This window comes from Megalobrama amblycephala, linkage group LG17, assembly GCF_018812025.1.
Source record: "Megalobrama amblycephala isolate DHTTF-2021 linkage group LG17, ASM1881202v1, whole genome shotgun sequence".
Classification (NCBI taxonomy): Eukaryota; Metazoa; Chordata; class Actinopteri; order Cypriniformes; family Xenocyprididae; genus Megalobrama; species Megalobrama amblycephala.
In genome coordinates, this window is record NC_063060.1 from 16,086,753 (window position 1) to 16,113,676 (window position 26,924).

At 35.7% G+C, this 26,924-nt stretch overlaps 1 protein-coding gene and 1 long non-coding RNA gene across 2 annotated transcripts; one reads left to right on the top strand and one right to left on the bottom strand.

The window, feature by feature from the left end:
• Positions 1-19,091: 19,091 nt before the first annotated feature.
• On the top strand, positions 19,092-22,481 carry aqp1a.1 (aquaporin 1a (Colton blood group), tandem duplicate 1). The gene is made up of 4 exons (XM_048164443.1): positions 19,092-19,518; positions 20,594-20,758; positions 21,028-21,108; positions 21,895-22,481. Exons 1-4 carry the CDS (start codon positions 19,162-19,164, stop codon positions 22,072-22,074), a joined length of 783 nt encoding a protein of 260 aa, XP_048020400.1. The 5' UTR covers positions 19,092-19,161; the 3' UTR covers positions 22,075-22,481.
• A 684-nt stretch (positions 22,482-23,165) lies between these two features.
• LOC125251050 lies at positions 23,166-26,657 on the bottom strand. The gene is made up of 3 exons (XR_007180912.1): positions 25,667-26,657; positions 25,434-25,487; positions 23,166-23,414 (listed from the first exon to the last, which is right to left on the bottom strand). It is a non-coding gene; the product is annotated as an uncharacterized LOC125251050 (long non-coding RNA).
• Between the last annotated feature and the right edge of the window lie 267 nt (positions 26,658-26,924).

Genomic DNA, 26,924 nt, shown 5'->3' on the forward strand with positions numbered 1-26,924 from the left:
TTTTAAGTATATTGTAATTATATAGTTTAAGTAAATATAAAATCCGGGCTAAGAGTGTAAGGACCAAGTGGATGGTTTATTTTTAATGGCATCTTGGATTGAATCTGTATGTTTCTTCATAGCATTTGACAGCATTGTTGAGTAAACAAGGTACAGTGTAATGGAGAGTAAGAAACATTGGTCCCACTTTATATTAAGTGGCCTTAACTACTATGTACTTACATAAAAAAATAAGTACAATGTACTTATTGGGTTAATATTGAATTGCAAAACACATTTTCAGCTATTGAGGTGTATAATCATTGTATCAAATGATTAATTTAAATGTAAGTACATAGTAGTTAAGGCCACTTAATATAAAGTGGGTCCGAAACATTTGTTGAAAGATGATGCAGCCAAATGTATTGTATCTGACAGTAGCTACATTGCAAAGTGCAAGTAAATAATTTCATAATATTTTGTCTGTAGATGACTGTTTTATATGGATAATATTTTCAAAACACTTACACACATGCAATAGTAAGGGTGTTGATACATTGTCCTATGCAATTAGCCAATCATAACTGGCCATTTACTGACAGACCTTAAGGGATAAACCCCCTAAAATCATTACAGACATAAGGCTAGAATGAGGGTTGACTTTTTTGTGTAAAAAAAAAAAAAAAAAAACTGAATGTAAAACGTACGACAATGGGCGTTGCGTGTTACGCAAAAACGTCAGTTTGGAGCCTGGGCATGTGCAGAAGGAATCGTCAGTGGAGCCCGGAGGCGGAGTCGCGGTATCAAACTTCCGCCCAGATGACTGCGTCATCATTGATGTATTTTAAATATGCTATATAAATTATAAACAATTTAAAATTCTACCTATAAAATAATAGGCTACTCTGTTTATAGAACAATAGAAATAGAATATTTTTGTAGCAGCAAATTTAGTACATAAACTCAATATAATATGCCACTAGAAACAACTCTAAAATGTCAGAAATGGTCCTGCCATTTTAAATAAAGTTAAACTAACGTTACAGGAGATCGACTGCTGTAGACAGTGCTCTATAATTAATTAGAGTAGGCTATCATTAGTTTTGTCCTGCTAATTATTATTTTATACCCATAAAAATAATTAGTAACTGCCAGATATCGATCATCTAATTTTTACCGTCATGGATAACATTAGGTGTGTTATCTTAACTAATAACATTTATTAATTAGCTTATAAAGCCCACATTTAACGTTACCGAAAAAAGTTCAGTGATCCGTCAGATCCTGTAGGTCGGTTAGGACACTTAACTGCTGAACAACTCATTTTGTCGGTGTGAAATAACAAAGATATCGAAAATTAATAGTTATTTATTTATCTTCAATCTCCCCTCGAAGCGCCGACAGTCCTCAGAGAAGCTGTCAGTCACAACCAGCAATCATGACTACACGCCCCGTTTCTATAGCATCAGATTTCTAGCTAAAATCAAACTTATCACAAAAACGAACAATTAAATCAGCGTGATAACAACTACCTAAATGACCAAAACCATCTTTTGGCAAATTTTATTTGAAGTGTAATTTATTTTTTTGTTTTGACTCATTCCCGTTCGTTTGAATGGAGAGGGCAAGGTTTATGACCTGTACTGCATCCAGCCACCAGGGGGCAATCAAAGAGCCCGCAGCTTCACTTTTCATGACATATGAGGCACACCCGGTTGTACCCCTAAAGATATGTTTTTTTTTTTTTTTTTACATTTATTGTGCTTCACAGCTCTAGAAACAAAGAGGCATGGACTGGCCGAAGTGAGTATAAGGACTTTCACCAGTGGGCCATTTGGTTTTTGGGCTGGCCTGGATTGTTTATACATAAATGGTTTAAAAGGGTGAAAAAGGCCCAATATTATCAGACAGCAATTTGTGTGACCTGGGAAGAGTTTAGAGTTTAGAGTTAGTTCAACTTATCTCTTCTACCCATTCTACCTCCTTGACCAGTTGCATTCCAGCTGCCAAATTTTGTGAAAGATACAAATGAATTGTTTATAAACACTGTCATGATGTAGTTATCACTGTACTAATTTTGGCATTTAGGCAGTTTCTAGAGTATTTAAATAATTTTAAGATATATCAATAACACATGGTCGTAATGTAATACTTTAAATTTAACCAAAATAAATGTATATTATTTGCAAACAAATTACAATGAGGTGGTTGTTTTGCAACAAGGTGAAGACAGTTCTGTTCATAACAGTAAACATGCTGATGAAAATTAGCGAAACAAGTACACACATACAAGAGTGAGAGACAGAGGAATATCAGGGAAAATTAAGAGAATGAAAAGGAAAATAGAAGTAAAGGTGCAATTCAAGAGAGAACTTTTAATTATTTTTCAGCAGCCTCAGCCTAAGGATTTAAACGTTTTTTATGAGATAGCCTTACAAAAAATAGGGTTATCCATGGTTTCAAAATTTGTTGTGGGTGTATGGGATGGCCTGGATGAGTGTGAGATTTTTTCCTAGCCTGAAATTTTGTCCCAGTCCAGCACTGTTCTACATGGTGGTTGTTCAGCCTGGATAAATTCATTAGCTAACAAAAATTGAAATGTAAGTTCTTTTGTATTAATGTATTAATATGATGTGAGGTCCAGTTACCAGCGTGACACTAAAATAGGTAGTAGTAATGGCTACTTTTTACTTAAGTTCATGTTAGAGTCCATACTTCTTTACTTTAACTTGAGTAAAAAAGTGTAGTTTTACCAGTCTTTTTAAACATGAGTATCTGTACTTCTACTTGAGAGTGAAGGATGTGTGTACCTTTGCCATCTCTGCACATGGAATAAAGGTGCAATTCTATAATATGTAGGTAACAAAGTGTATTCTATGATAAAAAAAAGAGTCACTCAGTATGTATTTTTAAAATGGTGTAAGATGTAAGAATTATAATGTTCTTGTTATCAGGAAACAAACTAGAGAGATGGTAAGTATAAATAAAGACAAGCTTTATTGTACACAGCAGTATTGAAATGGAGATGGATGAACTGGTTTGAAAAGACAATGCAGCAGGAGGATAACAGACAGCTAAGTTGCCACAAATAAGTTTTCTGACACTGATGAATATATAATGAATCCTTTCCCTTATTTCCTTGCAGGACAAACACTCAGGACTTGCTAGAGGACACAGAACTGGAGACTGGAAACAAGGAGCTGGAGACTGGAGATTGGAGACAAGGAGAATGGAGACTTGGATGAGGAGAGGAACGCACGTCCTGATATTGCCGAGTTAGATGCGTTCCTGGGTTAACATATTTTGTTGATCCTGGAACAACATTCTAGTCTGAAAATTTAATCTTAACCCTATTCCTACCCCTAAACCTAACCCTCCCCAAAAGTTATCCCAAAAAATCAGAGGGAAATGATAGATGAATAACACTGATGTAGAAGCACCAATTTATGATTTTAAGTCTAAACTTGACATAATCTGTAAACTTGTCACTGAAATCTGATTGGTTGATTTGAATGTTGTTCAAATCTCAACAAAAATGTTGACCCTGGAACATGTTGAACTCAGCAATATCAGGTTATGCGAGACGAACAGCAGGTAAGGAGTCTTCAGGTGAGTAACAATCCAGGAGAACATAAGGTGAGTCTAAGATGAGACCAGACAATGAGCATGTGGTGATTAATACTCTGGTGATTGAGATCGTTGTGACAGTGCCTGGTGATTCCATCCGTGACACTTATCCTTTTTGTTGCTAAAGCAGTGAGCTTGCAGTGAGAGCCTGCCCACATGCTCATCTAATTGGCTGTGATTTTTGATAGATTTTGTCCTGTCTTGAGTTGAGTCTGGTTTGGACAGATAAATTGCTTGCTGCTGATAATCTTATCGCATCGCATCTGGTTAGGACTTTGTGTAAGGCTGTTTAAATTTGCTTTTCAAAACTGCAATTTCTTCCAAAGGCCAACTCAAGCAACAGAACTAATGAGCAGCATCATGAACTGTTTATTTGATCCTGTTTTCTCTGAATGCCAGCGTATGGCAACTGCCATACTCTATCATACATAAACTCCGCCCCTGCTGGTACAGTGCTGGATTGGTGTGCAGGACATCAGCCTGGCTCTTCTATCAATGGACAACTTTGACATGAGCATGGTTCCAATGGTACAGGATGAAAGAAGTGGTGACCTGGATGCAGGAGTAACCATCAGAGGGAAGAAGATCTGTGTAATCCACTCTTAGATGTGACCATGGGCATTGATCAAGAAACTGGATCTTGCCAAACAAAAGGTGACAAGGAACTTTAGCCATAGCACAGTCACCAGTACCTTTGCCATGGCACAGGTCACTGTGATTTTGCTAAGTAAAACATGTTCCTGGCTCAACATATTTTGGTTTTAAGCCTAAACTTGACATAAATGTGTCCCTCAAATCTGATTGGTTGTTTGAAACCAATCTGATTGGTTGTTTTGAGGTGTATTTTGGAGGTCAGTGAGTTGGAAATTGATAATTCTTTTCATGGCGCTGATGATGATGGGCTCAGGAGTAGCATTGGAAATTTCAGAAGAGTGGTGTGTCTGGAGAAAGCATCTGCCTTGGAGTTTTCGGACCCTGGACAATACTTGCAAAGGTGATTATTTGATACAGGTGACCAGAACTCTAAAGACAGTTTGAGTGCCAGCTTGATGGCCAACAGCTCCCTGCTGCCAAAGACATAGTTTTGTTTGGCTTCTTTAAAAAGAAGGCAAATGGATATACTGTAGCTTGGGAGGAAAGCCTTGAAGGATGTGGAGAGCCTGGTGAAACTGTGACATACACACATTCAACTGTTAGCTTTTGTTTATTTATTAATTTTAAGTATGCATTCAGAGACCTTAAGCAAGCATCTGTGTTTAATAGTATTCTGCATTTTCAGGAAAGCAGATTAATAAATATTTCTATGCTGGTGTCACCATTACCCTGTGCATGAGTAAGCAGGAGCACCACTGATTTCAACAAGTCTCTTCAAAACATTGACTACAAAACCTGATGCAACTGACTTTGCTGTAAAGGTAACAGACTCTGGCTCTAAAATAAAAGAATTACTGCACTCTTCAGAAGGTGCATGCAGAACTATAGAAATATGTTATTCATAATAAACAGTTCTTCATTGTGTATGATGCTGATATGTCTTGCAATGGACTAATATAGATCCCAGTTAGATGTCATTGTTAAGCATGCTTACACTAGCTTGTTCATACTTACTTTGTCAGTTGTTTGTAATTACAGTCTATATTTACTGTCCTTGTGTATATCTATTGTCTAATATCTTGTGCATTTCTAAGTAATGATTGTGAAATGTTGATTGTTGCAATGCTGAAACTCGAAGAAAACAAGATGATCTGATTTTTAAAAAATAACTTGAGCATTTGCCAGGAATGTTCCTCCTGCAGAGATAAACACTGTTTTGAGAACCAGGGAAAACTAATGATCAAGAGTAAAATCCTTCTGATTATTTCAACAGTTTATTTCTTCACACACTGTCATGCCCCAAGAAGATGGTGGAACACAAGTTGACCTAGGTCATGAACATGAGTGTTGAGGTTTGAGAGCTCTCTGTCCAGTGCTTGTCCAAACTTGCAGCTTAACAGCTATAATTTTGATGTACAAGTGCATTAACTTCTTGAGAGAGTTACTTTTTTTTTTTTTTTTTTTTTGCGAGCTATGTGTTTTTTCCAAATAATTACCAAATTTAAAAAAGAATGTTATCATTTGTCCCTATATTATTAAAGAAAATATTTGTGCTGTGAGTCCATATTGTTTTGGTCACATTTTAAAGGTCCCGTTTTTCGTGGTTTTTTGAAGCTTTGATTGTGTTTATAGTGTGCAATATAACATGTGTTCATGTTTCGCGTGTAAAAAAACACAGTATTTTTCACATAATTTACTTATCTGTATACCGCTGTTTCCACTGTCATAAAAACGGGCTGATGACTTCCTTGTTCTATGAAGTCCCTCCTTCAGAAATACGTAACGAGTTCTGATTGTGCCAGCGGTTCCTGTGTTGTGATTCGACAGCAGCTTAGCGAACCCAGAGCCATAGAGAGCGCACCTTGCCCGGAAATGTCATGCCTCTTACCATAACGTGTGCTTCACATAGTTTTACATGTGGATTATTGTGGTGTTGTGCCGAATGAACACAAAAGACAATAATTCCCGAGAGACTGAACTCTTTAATCTCCACAAGCAGCGACAGAAAATGTACAACGTTAGCACTCACTCAGAAGAGTACCTCATACGGAAAACAGCCATATACATAAACATAGTCCCCTCTTGTGGCCATTATGTGCACTGCAGTCCAACATTAACTATTGCAGTAAGGATTCCACAATTATAATTTTCGGGAACCGAGTTAAACATAAATTGTAACCATTGATCTCTAAGTACAGTGTCCCTGGGAAGGCCAAACAAAGGTGATTGGACTGCGGGATGAAAATAACAGCGTTTCGACGACATGGCGACAAACACACTCTACAAACGCAACTCTTCAGACATCCCAAGTCTCCCGGAAGTTCCGGGAGTCTCCCGCATTTTGATTGCGGCTCCCTGATGCCCGCAAATTAGTTAAAATCTCCCGGAATCTAGAGCGAGCGAGCAAGAGCGCGCATGCAAGACAGCGACTGTGCCTGCGTCTCAATGTGCATACTATCCATCCTAAATAGTATGTGACACTAGTAATATTCAATACTATTTAGGGTGGATAGGGTGGATAGTATGCACATTGGGATACAGGCCAGGGTGTGTTTCAAACCGTGTAGCGCGCACACGACAGAGACGGAGATGGAGCGAGAGACCTTGCGTGTGTGTGGTAGTGTGCGTGTGTGCGAAGCGCATGTAAGGCAGCATCCTGATTGGCCTGTATCGGCAAATCAACCAATCAATTGTCAGTGTGGGCGGGCTTTTATCTCTTCTCCCGAACCAAATTAATCGTTATGTCTATCTAGAAACAGGAGCACCATGGCAGAGGGAGAGTGCCACACACACACAAAAAAGTGCAAGACACATTTTACGGCAGACTACACAAAAGTGTACCCCTGTCTTATAAGCGTCAAACATAATGACAGTATTTGACAGCGACTTCAGCATTGCCCATGGCGGGTTAAATGATTGTAAAAGGAATATTGAGGTGAATTGACAAGTTTTATTTCATGTCCATATTATTCAGGCTAATTGCCAAGGCTACATGAAAACAACAAACTCCTTAGACCTGTTTAAAATTGGAAATGGAAAATAAATAAAAGCAGTTTACATAAATAGTATAAGCTTATATAAATAGTAAAAGTAATCTACATATTTAAACATAATTAATGAATAATTGCATAGGCCTATAGCTTATTCTACATATTGTTGGGGGGGGGGGGGTAGATAATAAAATATCTCGCTTGGCATTGAACTTTGAGCTTTAAAATTTTACAGATTTTATTTATACTCTAATAACAACATTACACACTAACTAAAGTTTGAAACATGGGATCACAAAGAACGGGACCTTTAAATAATATACTGACATAAATGGGTATAAAAATAGCTTTGACAATGATTCAACTTCATTATCAATATTGAATCAATAATGATACAATGCATTATAAAACCTGATATTTTATTTGATTTGTATTTATTTATTTATTTTAGGTACCATTCATAATAATTTTCAAGTGAAAATATTTAAAACATTTAAAAAAATAAAAAAAAATCTGTATATATATATATATATATATATATATATATATATATATATATATATATATTTAGGGCAGTGGTGTCACGATCACCGTCAGTTCCTGTCACTTCCTGGACTACATTCCCCATAATCCTCTCTGCCAATCACCTGCACTCACTCCACCAATCACTACACTAATCACCACACCCAGCTGCCATGCATTACCTGGACTATAAAAGACTCACACACTCATCACCTGATCGTGAAGTCTTGTTTTCACTTGTGTTACATTTCTGAGCGTTTCCTTGTATCCTGTCTGCCTGTGATTGATCTAGCCTGATTCCTGTTTACGACCCATTGCTGCCTGTCCTGACCTTTGCCTTGTATACCAACCTGTGAGTGTTATCTGCCTGCCTGTACCCTGACTACGACTCTGCCTGTCCCTTGCTGTTCCTGTTTGCTCCTGATTGACCCTGCCTGTACACCCATGCTCACTCTAAATAAAAGCTTGCATTTGGATCTTACCTGTGAGTCCCGCCTTCATTACAAGTGGGTTTAGGGTTTTACTCACATCTACTGTAACCTCCAGGTTGAGCCTGCAGCCCTCCTAATTTTGCTAAAAAATAAATAAATAAATAAGCAGAATAGTTTAGGGTCTATTGAATTTGAGGGCAGTGACAAAGGTCCTTTGTCAGCTTCCATCAAGAGTCAGACGATATACAACCCCTCAGACAAGCATAAGTGCCTGTTACATGATGCCAGAACCTCTTTGGGGCTGACCAAATGCCTTTCTCCATGTCCTCGTCAAACTCCTCTCCACATCTGAGTTGCTTCCAGAACTAAAGTCATTCTCCATCGCCTACACAAGCTCATCGCATACCTTCTTTGTGCTGCTGCAGCTAACATAGGTGTAGACCTTATAGCATCCAAACACCTGAAGCTGAATATAGAGTTCCACTGTGTCCACACCTTCTTCAGTCTGACAGGCTCCATCTTTTCATCTTCATCAACACAGTCTTTTGTCATGTTCATGAGAAATCACAGAGAGATTTGAAGATTTGGAATATAGCTCATGAGTTTTACCAGTATTTTGGAACTTTATGCTTTGCTTTTTGAAGATTTGCATTCTTTTGATATTTGAGAGCACTAGTTCCCCTTAATTGTAACTGTATGTAAAGACTGACCAGTACATGACATTATTTTCATTTTTGGGTGAACTAACCTTTTAAATACATTTTATTTAAAGGGTTAGTTCACCCAAAAATGAAAATAATGTCATTAATTTCTCACCCTCATGTCGTTCTACACCCGTAAGGCCTTTGTTCATCTTCAGAACACAAATTAAGATATTTTTGATGAAATCCAATGGCTCAATGAGGCCTCTATTGCCAGCAATGTCACCGAACCTCTCAAGATCCAGAAAGGTACTCAAAACATGTTTAAAACAGTTCATGTGACTGCAGTGGTTCTACCTTAATATTCTAAAGCGACGAGAATAGTTTTTGTGCTCCAAAAAAATAAAATAAATAAATAACGACTTTTCAACAATATCTAGTGATGGCCGATTTCAAAACACTGCTTTGAAGCTTTACAAATCTTTTGTTTCGAATCAGTGATTTGGATCGTGTATCAAACTGCCAAACTGCTGAAATCACGTGACTTTGGCGTTCCGAACAACTGATTCGAAACAAAAGATTCGTAAAGCTTCGAAGCAGTGTTTTAAAAATTGGCCATCACTAGATATTGTTGAAAAGTCGTTATTTTTTTATTTTTTGGCGCACAAAAAGTATTCTTGTCACTTTATAATATTAAGGTAGAACCACTGTACTCACATGAACTGTTTTAAATATGTTTTGAATACCTTTCTGGATCTTGAGAAGTTCAGTGACACTGCTGGCAATAGAGGCCTCATTGAGCCATTGGATTTCATCAAAAATATCTTAATTTGTGTTCCAAATATGAACGAAGGTCTTTCAGGTGTAGAACGACATGAGGGTGTGTAATAAATAACATAATTTTCATTTTTGGGTAAACTAACCCTTTAACATTTTCTCTTTGTTTTTCAACAGAATAAAATGGTCATACAGGTTTGAAACATTGGTGATAGAGAGTAAATAAGAGAATTTTCATTTTTGGGTGAACTAATGTTTAGTGCAGTTCACAGCTGCTGCAAGAAAGTACACACACACACACACACACACACACACACAGTTATTTGCTTTTGTATTCCATGTCAAAAGTATATGTGTGTTTAATAACTTTTGAGACTTAAATTCTGCAATGTTGATTCACAAATTTTTTATTCATGTTTGATTAAATTTGTGAATAAGTTTTGATCACTTAGCACACTCACAGCAGAAGGGATGTATGTGGTTTGTTTCCGAGACTAACAGTTAAATGAGCATACTTCTACTCCTTAAAAAAATAAGTGGCAAACAACCTAAAAGTATCTCCACTGTGTTAGCTTTGTGGAGATAGTAGCCATGGCAACAAAATTAGCACACAAAACACACAGTAAAGTAATGATGCTGTTGAGTGACAAGAATGCTAAAATTATGTTTAATTAATCTTTTTGAAAAATCCCCTTTAAACAGTATTTAGACATGTTAGCTGCAGTTGTTAAAATTGCATGTTATTTTATTTTGTTTTATTATTATTTATTTTTTTTTTTTTTGCTAACACACATATAACCACAGTAGCTGTATTTTAGAAATGATTAGCTTAGCACAATATGCAGTAGGAGCAAGCCTAAAAACACTAAAAGTATTTCTTCTTTCCACATTTGAGTACATTTTATTCAAAAACAGGATATCCTACTGTACTGATTTCATAAGATAAACAGCCCACAGTATAGAACACTAATAACATGGCCATAGAGGCAAAGCCCAAATAAGCTGCAAAACATTAAAGCTGACTGTGAGAGTTTCCTGCCCCTGATGGTAAGACCAAACATCTTGCAGACTTAAGATCTTCCACTATTCTTTGGATCTGTTATCAGGTTCCAAAATTAACATTTTACCCCACCTGCTATTTGTCAGCATCAAGGTTTGGCTGTTTAGCATGGCAGAATAATCAGAAGGCTTGAGACTATGTGCATTCTTGTGGTACCATCTGTTAACTAGTAAATAGTTATGTGGCATTTATGACTCAAACTATAATGCCACATGTCTGATGATGATCAGCTCAAACCAACCTGTATGAGGAACTGAGTGCCCATGAGCAAGCATTTTAAATCCATGGCCACTGAGATAAGTAGTTTTATCCAGATTTTACATACCTCTTTAATCATTCCAAATTATTTCTTATAAAATGTTCGTCTGACAAGGTTTTTGGGTAACATCTTCCATGGGGCGTGTTTCCCCCCAGGAACCTTTGGTAAAGGACAGCCCCTAGCCCCAACATTAGGCTTGTTCGACTTGAAGCAGCACTGCACAGACTGATCAGTGTAAGACATTAAAGTACTACAAAAGCGATTACAGAGCTGATGGCTCTGTATGCTTTTGAACCACTCTTGTGGTACTTTGATGTCACTGTGCAGTGCTGCTTCAAGTTGAACAAGCATAATGATTTTACCAAGCCTACTCCAAAGACGACTTGACCACTTTGGTGTCACACCCAGAGAGCCTGTGACAAAACATGGCGATACTAGAATGCTAGAGTTTCAATAAACAGTTTTGTTGATTATAACAGGAGCATTCTAGCATTGTGTCACTGCCCACTCACTGTGTAGACATGGTGTCAGTTCAGGTTACTTTTTTTATTTATTCTTTATGAACGTATCAGATTTTCTGACTAATTATATAATGATTCTGGCAATAAGATTTGCTACTGTGGTAAGCCAAGTTCATGCTCATTAGAGAGCCCTCATGACAGCTATTTGGACTTTAATGTTACTGTCATTCTGAGCTGAATGGGACCCTTTGAGAGAGTAGGGTTCCTGGAGAGATTAGAACAACACATTTGTTAAAACAAAGTTGTGGCGGGAACACTAAAGCTTCCAAACATTAAACAATGAGGGAGTGCCATTATTTATAAACAGCTCACATTCTTTGGCTATCTGTGTCCTGATGGCATTAGCTATAGTGTATAAGGAGAATTTTTTTAATCAAGAATTCATTCAAAAGGTAAAACTCATTCAAAAGTTTGTGGTTGTGTTAAGGAAATACTATTAGACGTAACTATTACTGATGCTCATACTTAAGGGATTTGATCAAACCCTATTAAACTAAAGATAACACCACTCACATTTTATTTTACAAACTACTTTATAGTGTGTCCTATAAGATTATTTTAAAATCAAGTTTATCGAGAATCTGACGCTTCTTTATTTCTCAGTTTGTTTCTTTGAAATACACATGCTTATTTTTCTCACCCCCTGGTTTCCTCTCAAACCTCCTCCTTTGAAGCTCTCAATGAATAGTCTTCATTTCCCATGGAAACAATAGCTGTCGCAGATCTCAGCCTTTGTTTGGGCATTCCTCTCTGCCTGGCGGCGATATGAAGCAATTAGGTACATGTGAGCAATTAGTGAACTGAGTTTTTTTTCCCTGTCACACAGTGTTTTGTGGCTGGATGACTCAGAGTTCTCACTATTTGATCTATACTATCAACTAGGGACTATGTCTATGCGACAGGTTTTATTGTCTGATAAGTTTACATTTCTTCATATATAGTGGATCAGTATATATTTAATGCTAGAAGCAAATCATATCTATTTAGTTGGATTCAATTTTATTGGACTCTTTTTAATGTAAATACAGGTAACAAATTACAGTTTAATGGTCATCACCCTATCCTTTGCTCTTATCTCATCTGCCCTACATCTTACTTTATGAGTAGGTATGGTACTAGCTGGTACAGGCTTATATCTTCTCACTATGCCTGGATTTGTGCATGTGTGCTTTATGTCAGCCTGCAATACATTCCAAGGACTGTGTGTGATCTGACCCCACTGCACTTGACACCCACTCCTGTGTTTGCATGGTAAACGTCATAGTAAAATGTTATCTCCCTTATCATTTAAGTTGAGAAGCCAAACTCTTTGGGGAGTTCCTGTCTTGTCTCCTGTATTTTTCTTTTATTGAAGTAGTCATTTTTAACAGAAAATACACACACACACACACACACACACACACACACACACACACACACACACACAGCATTGCGCCTTTCATTACAAAGATTCACATCTTCTTTTTTTTTCAGTACTTTGTATGTCTACCTTTATTTTTGATGGAGGATACAAATGTTTCTGGAGAGATGTTCTGTCATTCTTCAGAGACAAACTGCACTTCTACAGCATTTAGTAATCTTTGTTGATGTTAATGTCAACATTTACTAATACATTATTAAATACAGTAACGAAATTATTGCTTTTAATTAATACATTAACTAATGTTAACAAATGAACCTTATTGTAAAGTGTTACCATTTTATCTTTAACCTCCTGAGACCCCCAAATGTTTTTTTTTTTTTTTAATTTAGTATTTTTTCACGTCATTATATTGTTTAGAGCATAAGAAACAAATGAAAAAATAACATTTTTAAAAAATTTTATTTTATTCATATGTTATGCTATGTCCTCTGTAGTGGACATCAGGACTAAGTTGTTTAAAAAATAAAATGACATGAAATGACATGACATGTATAGGCAAAAACAATGGAATTTTTTTTTTAATCACCAATCAATTTTTAGGCTTCAGGATTGTTTTTAACCAAACTTTGTATAAAGATGATTCTCAACTATGTTATGAAACATATAATGGAATTAATTGATATACCTTTTTACGTTATGCAGTATGAGGGTAAAATGGCCATACAGGGGTTTTCCCATTAAATACAATGCATCTATACACTGTATCTAATTTGCATATTAATGTGTTCTTGGAGCAACATGCAATGAAAAAAGAAGTGTAATAATGGGAGCAATAATTGGCAACATTTTAATAATAATATCTAATAATTAATAGGAATATTGATATATAATTTCTTTGCCTATTCACTTGTTGTGTCTCCTGAAATGCCTGATAAACATGATTTAAGTCCCGGTGTCCTCTACAGTGGACATGTATGAAATCAATGTTCTGTTTCATAACAGAAAGTCATATTTTGATTTGAAACCCCATAGCATTTTCCTGAGATGTTGATTTATAATAAACAATTTGAAAATTAATCCGATTTAAATAATCACAAAATATTATCATATTTCCATAAGAGTGCTAATTTTCATTTTCAGTCATATTTAAATACCAAGAAGTTGTTGTTGTAATGGGGAAACCTCTAAAAATCTGGTATCTCTGCAAAGCCCTGAATGTGCTCTTTACAGGACATCCAGACTTAAAACTGTGACATGTATGATGTCAGAGAAAACCACTAAAATATAATGTCCACTACAGAGGACAGAAGTCTATTCCTGGGTCCCAGGAGGTTAAAATACCTCAAAGATTAACACTTTACAATAAGGTTCATTAGTTAAATATTAGTTAATGTATTAACTAACATGAACTATCCATGAGCAAGACATTTGTTACTGTATTTACTAATCTTTGTTAACGTTAGTTAATGAAAATACAGTTGTTCCTTGTCTGTTCATGCAAGTTCACAGTGCATTAACTAATCTTAACAAGATTTTAATAATGTTAAAATATTAGTAAATGTTGAAATTAACATTAACAAAGATTAATAAATGTTGTATATGTGCAGTTAATTATTAGTTCATGTTAACTAATGTAGTTAACTAATATTAACTAATGAACCTTACTGTAAAGTGTTACAGGTTTTCTATTTGATTTAAGTTAGGTGACTTACTCTGTCAAGTCACACTTGTCACATTTTTCCATAGCATGATTTTGACAGTGAGTTATGGATTGTTATACTGAAATATTCTCAGGGCCGAATTTACCTATTGTGACACAGGAAAAAGAAGGAAACCTGTTTAAAACCATTATGTTTCATGAAATAAAAAAAAAAAAATAATAAAAAAAACACTGTATTAAAGTTGATATTGTGGCTTTATACATGGTCAGACACTTGCATGTGTTGTTATATTATTAACATTCTACCAAAATTAAGCCCAAATGGAGTTACAAGTTTTTGACTAGCGAATGTCAGACATAAGCTACTTGTTTTGTCCATCATTATAAAGCAGTAAGTGCATCATATTACGTTTTCATCAACCTTTAAATTTATAAATTTTATTGTAGCTATGTGGGTGCTCAGTTTTTTTTTTTTTTCTCTCTGTCATTTGTCCAAAATCTCATGTTATAAAAGATGAAGTGCTTTGGGCAGGCTATTTAAGACAGTATTGGCTATGACTTAATGACAAATGCTATAAGACACTCTTCTCTGCTCCTCAAATACATAAAACATTATCCTTTATATACAGTATAGTGTTTCTTGAGTAAAGAAAATAATGTGCTTACTCAAAGAATCAGTCCTTAATTTACCATTGCATTGCAAACAAGCAGAGATGTCCAAACTGCATGCGGCACTTCATTCAAGATAAAGGCGGGGTGGAGTTATAAGGTTTGACTGACAGTTTCAGGATCCACTGGAGACGAGGTTTAGTCTTAAGTTCTTGTTAATACTTTTCATTGGTTAAATATTTCCAAAAAACCCCTCAGATGGTCGTAATGTAGATACTAGGTTTCTGCCCGATATTTTAAAAATTGTTCATTTAGATAGTAGGTCTTACAAAGTTTTAACATTAGCGTGTGCTCCATGTGCCTAGAATGCATAAATCCAGCCTTGAATATTCTATTCTGCCAAGTTTCTGGAGTCATCTTGTCAGCCAATATTTTGGTATATCCACAGGTATTGATGGTGTCAGCTATGAATGTAATCTCCTCAACACATTTTGCATTCCCAATCTTCAACACACGCCCACCTGATCAAAGAATATGTTCCCAATATTCATCAGGTTTCTTTCCTTGTTCTTAATCTTGCAGTTTTGTGTCAGAGCGCAAGCAATTTTTTGGACACTGTCCATAGAGGTTAGTGTTATGTCCTTTGCACTGTCTGAGCTGTCACAGAAACTCACTGTCACACTGTCTGTGGCATCATTTTAGGAGGACAGCCACTGCAGCTCTAATTAGTGGTACTATGGCTCATTCATTCCCCCGATTGCTTCTGTGTCTAACTGTGTTTTGGCGGATTTTTAGTTAATCACCTATCTTCCTGGATCTTTTCTATCTTCGTGAAGCCTCAACAATCAGATTGTAACACAGTTCATAAGTATGGGAAGGAGGAGGCGGGAACCGGCAAACGTTAAACATAACTTTAATTTCAAAATAAACAAATACAAAACGAAAGTAATGCCGGCAGACCCTCGCGGACATCTGCCGACCACACAAACATAAAATAACATCCAGGCCTGGTCCTCTCTCATCCTTCACTGTCATCGTTCCTCCTTTTATGCTCCCGGAGCTCCTCCGCGAGAGACTCAAGGCCGGTGCGTCTCGCAGGTGATGCTCGTTATCATGTGCATCTGTGATCACAGTATTTACTACTGATTTTCTTCTTTGGGGCCTATGGTTGTGGCCAAAATCGCATATTCTCTTGAGTAGTCTACGTACTTTTTTTGAATAATTACTCCAAGACCGCTGAAAAAGTATGTTCTATATAGTATGAATGTGCGTAGTATGAATATAATCCGGACATAGGCCTACTGAATTCACCATGTTGTCATTATCATGTGACCTACCAGCATCAGTTGCGTCGCTTTACTACCATTCACAAATTCTCTCCTGTGCCCTCATGTGATATTGGATACAGCCCAAGGTTTCTATACAGACTTTCTAAAGCAGGGGTGCCTATAAACCTGCAGTAAGGTAGATCTCCAGGAACAGGATTGGGCATCCCTGTTCTAAGGTATTTGTCTTTGCTTGTTCATAAGGGGAAATACTCTACTTAATAATGAAATTAATGACAGGTGACAGAATTGTGAAAATGTCACAATTAATTGATATTGTATATTGCTGTATACTGCATATGTTTTTTTTTTTTTTTTTTTTAGATATTAGTGTTTTAAGGAAGAAAGCATACTTCAAAATTAATCTAAAAAAAAGTATTTGTTTGTCAAAACATACTATTGTAAAAAATTTTAACACAATGCATTGCTCTGAGCCTTCGCTGCTGTGCCCCTTACAACATAAAAAAGAAGACTTTTTGTAGTTAATAGTGATTTGACAGGGAAAGTATCTGCATTAATGGAACCAATGCATTAATGGAAGCACAATCGGCTCAAGTGTGTCTCTGATGGCTTGACATGAGATTTATTAAGAGTCTTTTGACTTCTGCCCTGTACAGTTCATTAAAAGAGTCATTCCCCACCCATTTACATTTCTCGGAGGGAGTGAAATGAGTTTTATTATGGTGTTTGGAGCTAATGCTTACTAATCAGTCAGTGTTTATACTCCCACCATTCTACACATTTTTATCCATATATTTCTTATCCAGGTTTTACTATCTTTGCAGAGACATTTGGTTCCCCAAAGGAGGGAACACTTGGACACACACACGCGCACACACACACACACACACACACACACACACACACACACACACACACACACACACACACACACACACACACTGTTGAGTACAAACAAAACAATTTTAATCTTTTGTCTGCTTGTTTAAGCTTCACATATTTGAGAGGGTGACACTGTGCTTCATGTAAGTTATCAGTAGTCGTGTAAATACTCTAACCAATTGGAAATATCTGTGACGAGCATTTCAAAACTGAAAATAGGTCAAGAATTGTATTTCAGATAAGAAATTAACAAGGGGTATTTATTTAAATTCACAAGAAAAGATAAACTTGAAATTATTTCATTTTAACAAGACAAACAGTAGCAAAAAGAGTTACATATGAAAATAATTATGAAAAAAGATTAAGATAATGTGTGATTTATGATTAGGGCATATCTTTATTGGCACAGGCCCTAGATAAGCAGTTATCTGTCTGTCATATCTAATCCAAAGTCAGAACACTGTCAGTTGCTGGGATTACATGTTTATCTTCTGCAGATCCTGATCTTTTCCAGCTATGTTTCCAAAGAAAACCAGAACATGGCATTGTTTGTAGATATACATTGTATTTAAGGGTGTTAAATGTCACTGTGAAAATTACACTTCCTCTCCAGTTAGCTACGAGACAAGTTATCACTTGATTCAGTATAGCTGATTTCTTTCATATATTAAAATGCAGATAAGTATGATTTTAAAGGACAATACTACAAAACTACAATATAAGCATAATGACTTCCAACAAGAAACCCTAAACAATGTAAATACAAATGTGTGCATGTGTGTGCCTTATCTATCTGACCACAAGTTCATTTGCAGCAGGACCCAGAGAAATCCTCAAATCGCAGATAGCAGATGTTGTCTAAAGACTTTATTTTGGCAATAAGAACCATGTGTTGAGCGCAATTAGCAGTAAAACAATATGTGGAAGAATGAGCATGAATTTTTACATTTTTGTATCATTGGTTTACTTTGTGTTTTGCCCAAAAACAATCTCCCTGAAATCACAAAATACAGCTCAGATTTTTATTTTATTTTTTTTTTTTTTTTGGTGACATTCATACATTATAACAGTGGCTTAAGAGCCAAATAACTGGCTACTGTATATGCACATCTTTCTGCACTGTATAGTGAGAGGTCAAAGTTGCTGTTACTTTGCTCTATTGTTTGAGTTAAAGAGGGAGATTTTTGTGTGTGTGTGTGTGTGTGTGTGTGTGTGTGTGTGTGTGTGTGTCCTTCCTATGTAATGGGGACAAAATATCCCCACAAAGATGGCAATATCTGAAATCCTTGCTCTTGTGGGGACATTTTTGGGTCCCCTTGAGGAAATGCGATGTTTTTTTTGTGATGGGTAGGTTTAGGGGTATGGTTAGGGGATAGAATATACAGCTTGTACAGTATTCAAATCATTATGTCTATGGAATGTCCCACCAGAATGAATTTGTTTCTCATGGTCTTGAAAATTCAGAGTGTGCAGAGATGTAATCTCTGCAAAATGTACATTTTAGTTTAGATGTATTTAACATTGGTCATCACATAATTTCTCAACAGCTTGATGAAAATACAAATATTAAAAAAAAAAATAAAATAAAAAATGAGCCTCTGTTTTCCAAACTTTTGACTGATAGTGTCATTTGGAACAGAATAAAAGTTTAGCTGCTCGTAGTGCTAAAATTAAATGGGAATTGATGTTCAAATAAGGTCTGATCATGCACTTATCTGAGATACTTAAAGTGTGAATGAAATTAGAGTTGAGAAGGGGGGAAAAACTAAAGAGGTCTCATTAATTCCGCCTGCCTTTTTTCTTCTCTCTCACTCACTCTTTCTGCTCCCAAAGCTTAAACCCGCCTCCTGTTCATTAGCAAGACCTGCCCTATAAATACTCTCTTTTGGCAGAGAAACTTACTTAGTGCCCACAGAAATCCTCTCACTACCACAGCTGAGAGTGCACAGAGCTGCCAGTCATGAAGGAACTGAAGAGCAAGGCGTTCTGGAGGGCTGTTTTGGCTGAGCTGGTCGGTATGACCCTCTTCATCTTCCTAAGCATTACAGCTGCAGTTGGAAACTCCAACAATGACAAACCAGATCAGGAGGTCAAGGTGGCACTTGCATTTGGGTTGTCCATTGCCACTCTTGCCCAAAGTCTTGGCCACATCAGTGGAGCTCATCTGAATCCAGCTGTAACACTGGGCTTGCTGGCCAGCTGTCAGATCAGCTTGCTGAAGGCTGTGATGTATATTGTGGCCCAGATGTTTGGTGCAGCACTTGCAAGCGGCATCGTGTATGGCGTCACGAAAGGAGATGCCCTGGGGCTAAATATGGTGAGTGAGCTGCTCCTTGTTGTCTGTTCTGAGCCTGTTACTTCTAATTAAGTTTACTTCCAACTTACACTCTTTGGTTACACTTTATTTGAAGGTGTCCATGTTACAGTGTAATTATAAATTTAAGTACTGAGTAATAATAATTAACTACAAGTACTTACTATAAGGTAAGGGTTAGGATGAGGGTTTGGTTAATTTAGTTAATTAATAAGGTTAATTGCGTGTAATTATGCATAATTATTAGTTATTACTAGAGTAACTACGTAACGTGTAACAATGACACTGTAAAATAAAGTGTAACCCAGTCTTTTAATGAATCTCCAATCTAGAATATGCTAGTCTAGAAATGGATGATTTGTTAAATTTGTTCTAATTTCATGGTGACATTTTGAATTTTACTGCACTGTTAAAGATATAAAATCTAAATTTGTTTTTTACTATTTTAAGTCAAGAATATAATCTAACTATTATGGGTTAAACCAACAGAAGTCATTTTAAGGTTCAAATAACAAAAAACAAAAAAACAAACAAACAAAAACACATTTTTTCAGTATACTGAAAGACAGTTACTTTGCACTCTTGATTAAATTACAGTATATTGAAATGTACTTAATAACCATTGGTAAACGGAGTAAACAGAGAAACCCAGTACGTCAGAATCAGACACTATGAATGGGCGTGGGCAGGCAAGGGCTGACGATAAACTTATCATCTGTGTTCAGAGGCAGCGTCCTTTCCAGTGATTATACTTTCTTAACATTTCAAGAAGAAGGCGTAATGCACTTATTTGCGTTGCCAAAGCTGCTGGCTGTCATGTCATGTTGTTATTGCTGAGTGACATCAGAGGGCTTTCCTCTGACCTAAAAGTGATTTCTTACTTAATTACCTCTTGCTTATACCTCATTGTATAATGATAAAATGAGTCTCTGTTTCTTCTGCTTTAAGTTTTTTTTTTTTTTTTTTTTTTTTTTTTTTATATTATGTCCATGCATTCAAATAAATTATTACTGTATTAAATTATTAATAATTATTACTGTATTAAATTATTACTATATCTTTTTTTTTTTTTTTACAGATCAACAGCGATATTTCTGCAGGTCAAGGTGTTGGTATTGAACTCTTCGCTACCTTCCAGCTAGTGTTATGTGTCATAGCAACCACAGACAAAAGAAGGCGGGATGTGTCAGGCTCCGCCCCTCTGGCCATCGGGCTCAGCGTTTGCCTGGGCCATTTGACAGCCGTGAGTAATCAGCATTCAGACATCTACTGCTATTTCTTATTTGCATGAGCATTCCTGTAACTGTTGTAAATATTGCCAGGGTTACCATATGAATATATAAAGCAACATGAAACAAATAAAGCAATGTTTAGCTATGTAAATCAATTTCTGCTTTAAGAAAAAAAAAGAAAGCTCAACCAATTTGAAAATGTTGGGCAGCTTATTTCTCCTGCTCAGTCTCCCATGACCCCCAACATTGTCACCATCCTCTTTTGTTTTTCTTTGTGTAGATCAGCTTCACGGGATGTGGAATCAATCCTGCTCGCTCCTTTGGCCCGGCAGTAATTCTTAGAGATTTTACCAACCACTGGGTAAAATTACAATTCTGTTTTCACCTTTGCAAATTAATATATGCTACATGAAAATATCTAGAGAATGTTGATGTTGTAAACCTTTCAGGATGTTATCAGAAGACAGAATCTGCTAATGTTGAACTTTTATAGTTAATAAGTAACAATGATATTGTTTTAGATGAATGCCTAGTCAAGAATAATCTATAGTTAACTTAGTTAACTCACATGTTTGTGTGTTATTTGCTAAGGGATACTTAGTGTATTCAGGGTTGCAGATAGCACATGTACATTACAGAGACATCTATTTCATGTGCATATTTTCATCCAGTATATGTATTTTACCTCAGATGTAGAGAGTCTGCTCATCAGCTATAGAATGTTGAATAGAAGTGTTTTTAAGATGTTTATCTGATGTTTGTACACAAAGACATAATCTCAGAGGTGTATGTGCTTACTGGGGTTAGTGATATGAACAAACCCCTTACCTTGAGTACGTTTGGTCTGGACATGAATGATATCAAAATTTGTGGCTTGTTGAGAAGAGATGTTCTATTAAAAAAAAAAAAAAAAAAATCTGATTACACTGCATACTTACATTGGAGGAGTGCAACCAACCTAGCAACCAACCTCTTGCATTAACAACAACAACTCAGAAAAGCTTAACACCTTAGCACCGGCAAGCACCCTCAGATGTTGTTTATATGATATTACAATAAGAGGCCCCTCCCATAAACACATATATATTAATTAATTTTTTATATTGTTCCTAGGCGATGTTTGAAATGAGTTCTATATTGTTTTCAGGTCTACTGGGTAGGTCCCATGTGTGGAGGTGTGGCGGCTGCGCTAGTCTATGACTTCCTGCTCTACCCTAAGCTGGATGACTTCCCTGACCGCGTGAGAGTGCTGGTCTCCGGCCCAGCCACAGACTATGAGGTCAATGGTACTGATGATCCCCCTGCTGTAGAGATGACATCAAAGTGATACACTACTCTGCATATTTAGTGTTTGATATTCTTCAAGACCACAAAATATCTGTAAATATATTCTTTTTTCCTACAGGGAAATAGCATTCATTTTAAATTTACTATATGACAGTGTGGAGTTGCAAATGTGAAACCATTTATGTAGTTGTCTCAGAAGGACATCTGCCATTTTGTATTGACTGATTAGTTTTGTATTATTGTTTTTACTCTTTTTTAGTAAAACAGTATGTACCTCAGGAAAATTATACAGTTTTCGTTATTTTCAAAAATTTCACATATAAGCTTTTCAAAACTAGATTCACTTTTTGTTTTTGTAAACATTTTTCACTTTGTATTGTATAATGTATGATATAAACACTATGATATTGTTTTTTGTAATTAAATTTCAGGATGTTTAATCTGAAATATAGAAGTCATGTTTTTCTTCAAATTACTAATGAAAGTCAAATAACAAAAAACTTAAATATTAGTTAAGGTTTTCAATTTGAAATGAACATATGCAAGGGTTAACCACTACATATAAATGCATTCTCAATACGATTTGTTTTTAATCAATAATGTATTTCTTGGGGTGGAATATCCACAAACGTTCGAACAAGCCGGCTGTGTTTTAAAATGTGAGCAACTGTCGCACACTGTAAGAAGAACACTGTAAAATGCACAGTAACTTGCTGGCAGCTGTGTTCTATTCCACAGTATGCTTACTGTAAATGTAATCACAGTAACTTAAATGTTACTGTAATAATAAACACAGTAACAAAATAATAAGTGTAAATCAAATCACAGTAACTTTTTTTTATTGTGTTTCTTATTACAGTAAAATTACTGTATAATAATAAAAACAATAACAAAATAGTTACTGTGATTACATTCACAGTATGCATACTGTGGAATAGAACACAACAACTTACTTGCTAATTGCTGCCAGCAAGTTACCGTACATTTCACAGTTTTTATTATTACTGCTGTATTTTTTTATCACAGCAAATATAAGATTACTGTAAACTGTTTTTATTGTGTACTATAAAATGAAGACATGATTTTTGTAACAAAATGACATTTATTTTAAACATTTTAAATGTGAAAATACATAGACATAAAATATTTTATATTATATACACATTTATAGGCTATACATTTTTATTATTTGGTATACAACACTCCTAAACATACAAATCCATCATCTTTGTTGAAGTTGAATTAAAATTTCCAGATACAATTGGAAATGAATAAAACAAAGTATATATAATATAAAAACTGTAGAATTTTAAGCGTCAAAATCCTTAATACCAACTTTATTCCTGAATGGGAAAGTTCCTTCTGGGCTAGAGTCATTTCCTGCAGTGGAAGAAATTAGTCATTAATGTAGACAACTAAAGGCAAGACTGGTGGCTTGATGACAATGTATACAAGTTGGTCTGGCTAAATTAAATAATCCAGTCAACATTAATATTACTATGTTGACCATATTAACTAGTGTGGACATTATAATCAATCAGCCTCAATCAGCTCCCTAGTTCAGTAGTCAGCACTGATCAGGGAGTCAGCCATTTTAAGGGCTGTCTCAGTCACAGAATCTTTCCAGTGCACTGAAATATTCACTTCCTAAAAAGTCCCACAATGCACCATGAAAATCAGGGAGCAACAATGCTCACTATGTTCTCTTAACGGACGTTCTGAAGAGTGAAACTTTGATCACATGAGCCAACTCACTACACATAACGACATGAGATAGATGTTTGTTTGTTTGTTTGTTTTTTTCAATACAAACCATTATGTTATTATATTTCTACATAAACATAAATCACTAGACAGGTAATTAACATAATCTAACTAACATTTTTATCCCTGAATTGTTGCACATTTATGTAACAAGAAAATGCTGCTGTTCATGAATACCAGTAGTTGAGTTATAAAATAATGACATTGTGTTGTCGACAGAAATAGAGTCCTCTGCATCCCAATGTGTGAGCCAGTGTCTTTTACTGTTCTTACAATTGCCCGGATTCATGTACACCATATACTGATTCACAAGCTCACATGCGTAATGCGTAAACAAACCTGTATGACTTTAGCAACATGGGATAGTTATAAAAGGAGATTATTAATTGTCACCATTTCACCCTGTTTGGATTCCTGTTTTGCACCATTTCCCACCACTAGTTTGTCACCATAGTTACTGATCACTTTCATCATCACTAACAGCTGTGTTCCATTACCCACCTCATTTGTCAGTGTATCATAGTCTTGTGTTTTCAGTTAATCTTTGTCCGGTATGGTTCTATGTGTGGTTGTGTCTTGTGTCTGCCAGTTTGTTCTACCCTTTATCTTCCTCTTTGTGCATATACATACAACCAAGCTGTAACATTAATAAATGTACTATAAATTTAAACACTTTTTATTTTCAATTATGGCATAATGGCTACATTATATTACATTATATTGTATTATATTAACATATATGCTGTCTTCATTGTTTTTGGTTCTTCCCTGTTGGACCTAGTTTCTCAGTCTGTTTGATTAATCATTCTGTTCACCTGTTGTCTCATTAATTATCTTATTAGGTCCCTTTGTTTGTTCCTGCTTATAAGCCCTCAGTTTTCCCTTAGTCTTCCTCAGTTCTAATGACAGATAGCATTTCTTTTTATTCCTGTTTTCTAAGCATTCATCATTAAAGTCTGTCCTTGAAAGTTTCCTCATCTTTGTGACTTTCCTAACCACGCATTGTAACAATTATACTATATTGTTGTCACACAATGGGTGCGTGTGCCGGCAGACAGAAAAATACCATTGCAGCACTGAATATAAATCCAATACCAAGTTTAATAAATTCCCCAAAGACAAGACAATTCACTAAACAGACAGAGTGACACACCTTAACATAATCGTAACACCAAACAGAGAATGGAGACAAGGCACAACTTAACTAGTTAATAGAAACAAGACTAATTAATCTAACACAGCTGAAAGCAAATGAACTAATGACAGTTACTATAGAAAAAAATGAAAAGCATGTTGCTATATGTCATGTAGAATGTAGATTATTTTACACTAAACTTGTGGCCTTGAGAACATATGAACTTGAGATCACGACAACACATCGATTGGTCACAACACAACGATGTACGTAGTTTGTCATATCCATTTTGTATCAATGAAGTTCCATATCGATCAAGTTCCCGAACAAAACTCGTTGAACCAGTCACCATATATTATAATGCTCACAATGCTTCCACAAGGCATGAATTCACTTAAAAAAGCTAGCATCTATTCTATGTAGCTGCTGTATTTTTCCTGGCAGAGAAGCTCAGAAAAACATGATCCTTTGAAAAATGTTGTACTTTTTAAAATCCTTACCTGTTGCTGCATTTTACTTCAGCCCGCTTCGTTATTTGATTCATCATGCCATAGCTAGAAAAACAAGAAGAAACGGCTAGCGCACTTTGCTAACACACGTGCATGTGCATAGAGTTCCAGTTTAGTTTTATCTAGCAATGTTACTCCACAAAACTAATGATGTTATCAAATATTGACAGATAAAACAAAAATTTACATGACCAAACAGTTATGTTTGTAATGATATGGCTTACTAGTGCCGCTCTTTGCATCTCTCTCCTGCCGCACTCCTAAACACAGGTGAATTTACATGAGGACGCCTTGGTAAATTAACCTAACATTGCAAAATATGAGAAAAGTTACCTTGTTGAAGACAAATCCTAAAGAAATTGAGGAATCTCCTCAGTTTCTGCTGCTGAAAAAAAGCCCTGCTCAAAATTTCTTTATTGTGATTCACAGCAAAAAATAAATTTACTGTAGAATTTACCCACCATTAAAATTTAACCATGATGCTTTGCAGATTTACAGCAACATGCTGTGTACAGGTTCTACAGTAAGGATTTGTTCATTTTACAGTAATAATGCTGTGAAAACTACAGAAATTTGTTACAGTGCATGATCCACTGACTGCAAAACAAAACTGAACCCAAGTGCAGTTTATTTTACAGAGAGTGACACGGATATAAAATAAACAGAACCAAACTTAAGACTATACTTGAACTATGAACCTGAACCATGATACTAAACTCACAACAGTGAAAAAATCCCAAACAAAGCTCAACAAGGTACTAGGGAAACAAGAGGGCTATAAATACAAGGGCTAACAAGACACCGATGAGAACAATCAGGAAATCACAAAGAGGAAACAGAAAAGGAACAGGAAATACAACTAAAGAGACTACATAACAAAACAAAAGCACAGAACACTGACAGCGACATTTCAATTTCAATTTTGATATTTCTGTAGTATGTGCTATCTTAAACCTTTAACATTTAGCTTTCAATATAATTAGTAAACAAGTCAAGTTTTCTGTAACACATTGTGTTAGACAATAGTATTCTGTAAAAATGTTCTGTTTCCAGTAAAAATATGTAAACACCCTGAAATATGTGATTACTTTAGAAGCAAAATAAATGTGCAGTGAGCTTATAACTGGTTACAATAATTGATCATTGTTTCTGGCTATAAAAATAAATAAAACTTTTGTTTAGAGAAAACCGACTTTTGGAATCAAATGTCATAAAGCAATTTCAAATATCTAGTCTTTTCTGAAACAATAACACAATATTATCAGCCAGCTGATGATACAAACCTGTTTCATTAAATGACCTTTAACCTTAACAGCTTGGTTTGGCTGATTAAATGATAAATTAAAATGTCTTACTTTATTTTATTGCTGGGAAATGAATGAGAGATTATACAAGGAGGTTAGAAAGTACCTGCATCTGTACATCTCTGCCTAAAAGATCATACAGATGTGTATATGGGTTATAACTCATAGTGAGAGACTG

Coding starts and splice junctions, on each gene's coding strand:
- aqp1a.1 (XM_048164443.1), top strand. CDS start 19,162: ATGAAGGAACTGAAGAGCAAGGCGTTCTGGAGGGCTGTTTTGGCTGAG. Junction 19,519..20,593: donor ATGCCCTGGGGCTAAATATG/GTGAGTGAGCTG, acceptor TTTTTTTTACAG/ATCAACAGCGATATTTCTGC. Junction 20,759..21,027: donor GCCTGGGCCATTTGACAGCC/GTGAGTAATCAG, acceptor TTCTTTGTGTAG/ATCAGCTTCACGGGATGTGG.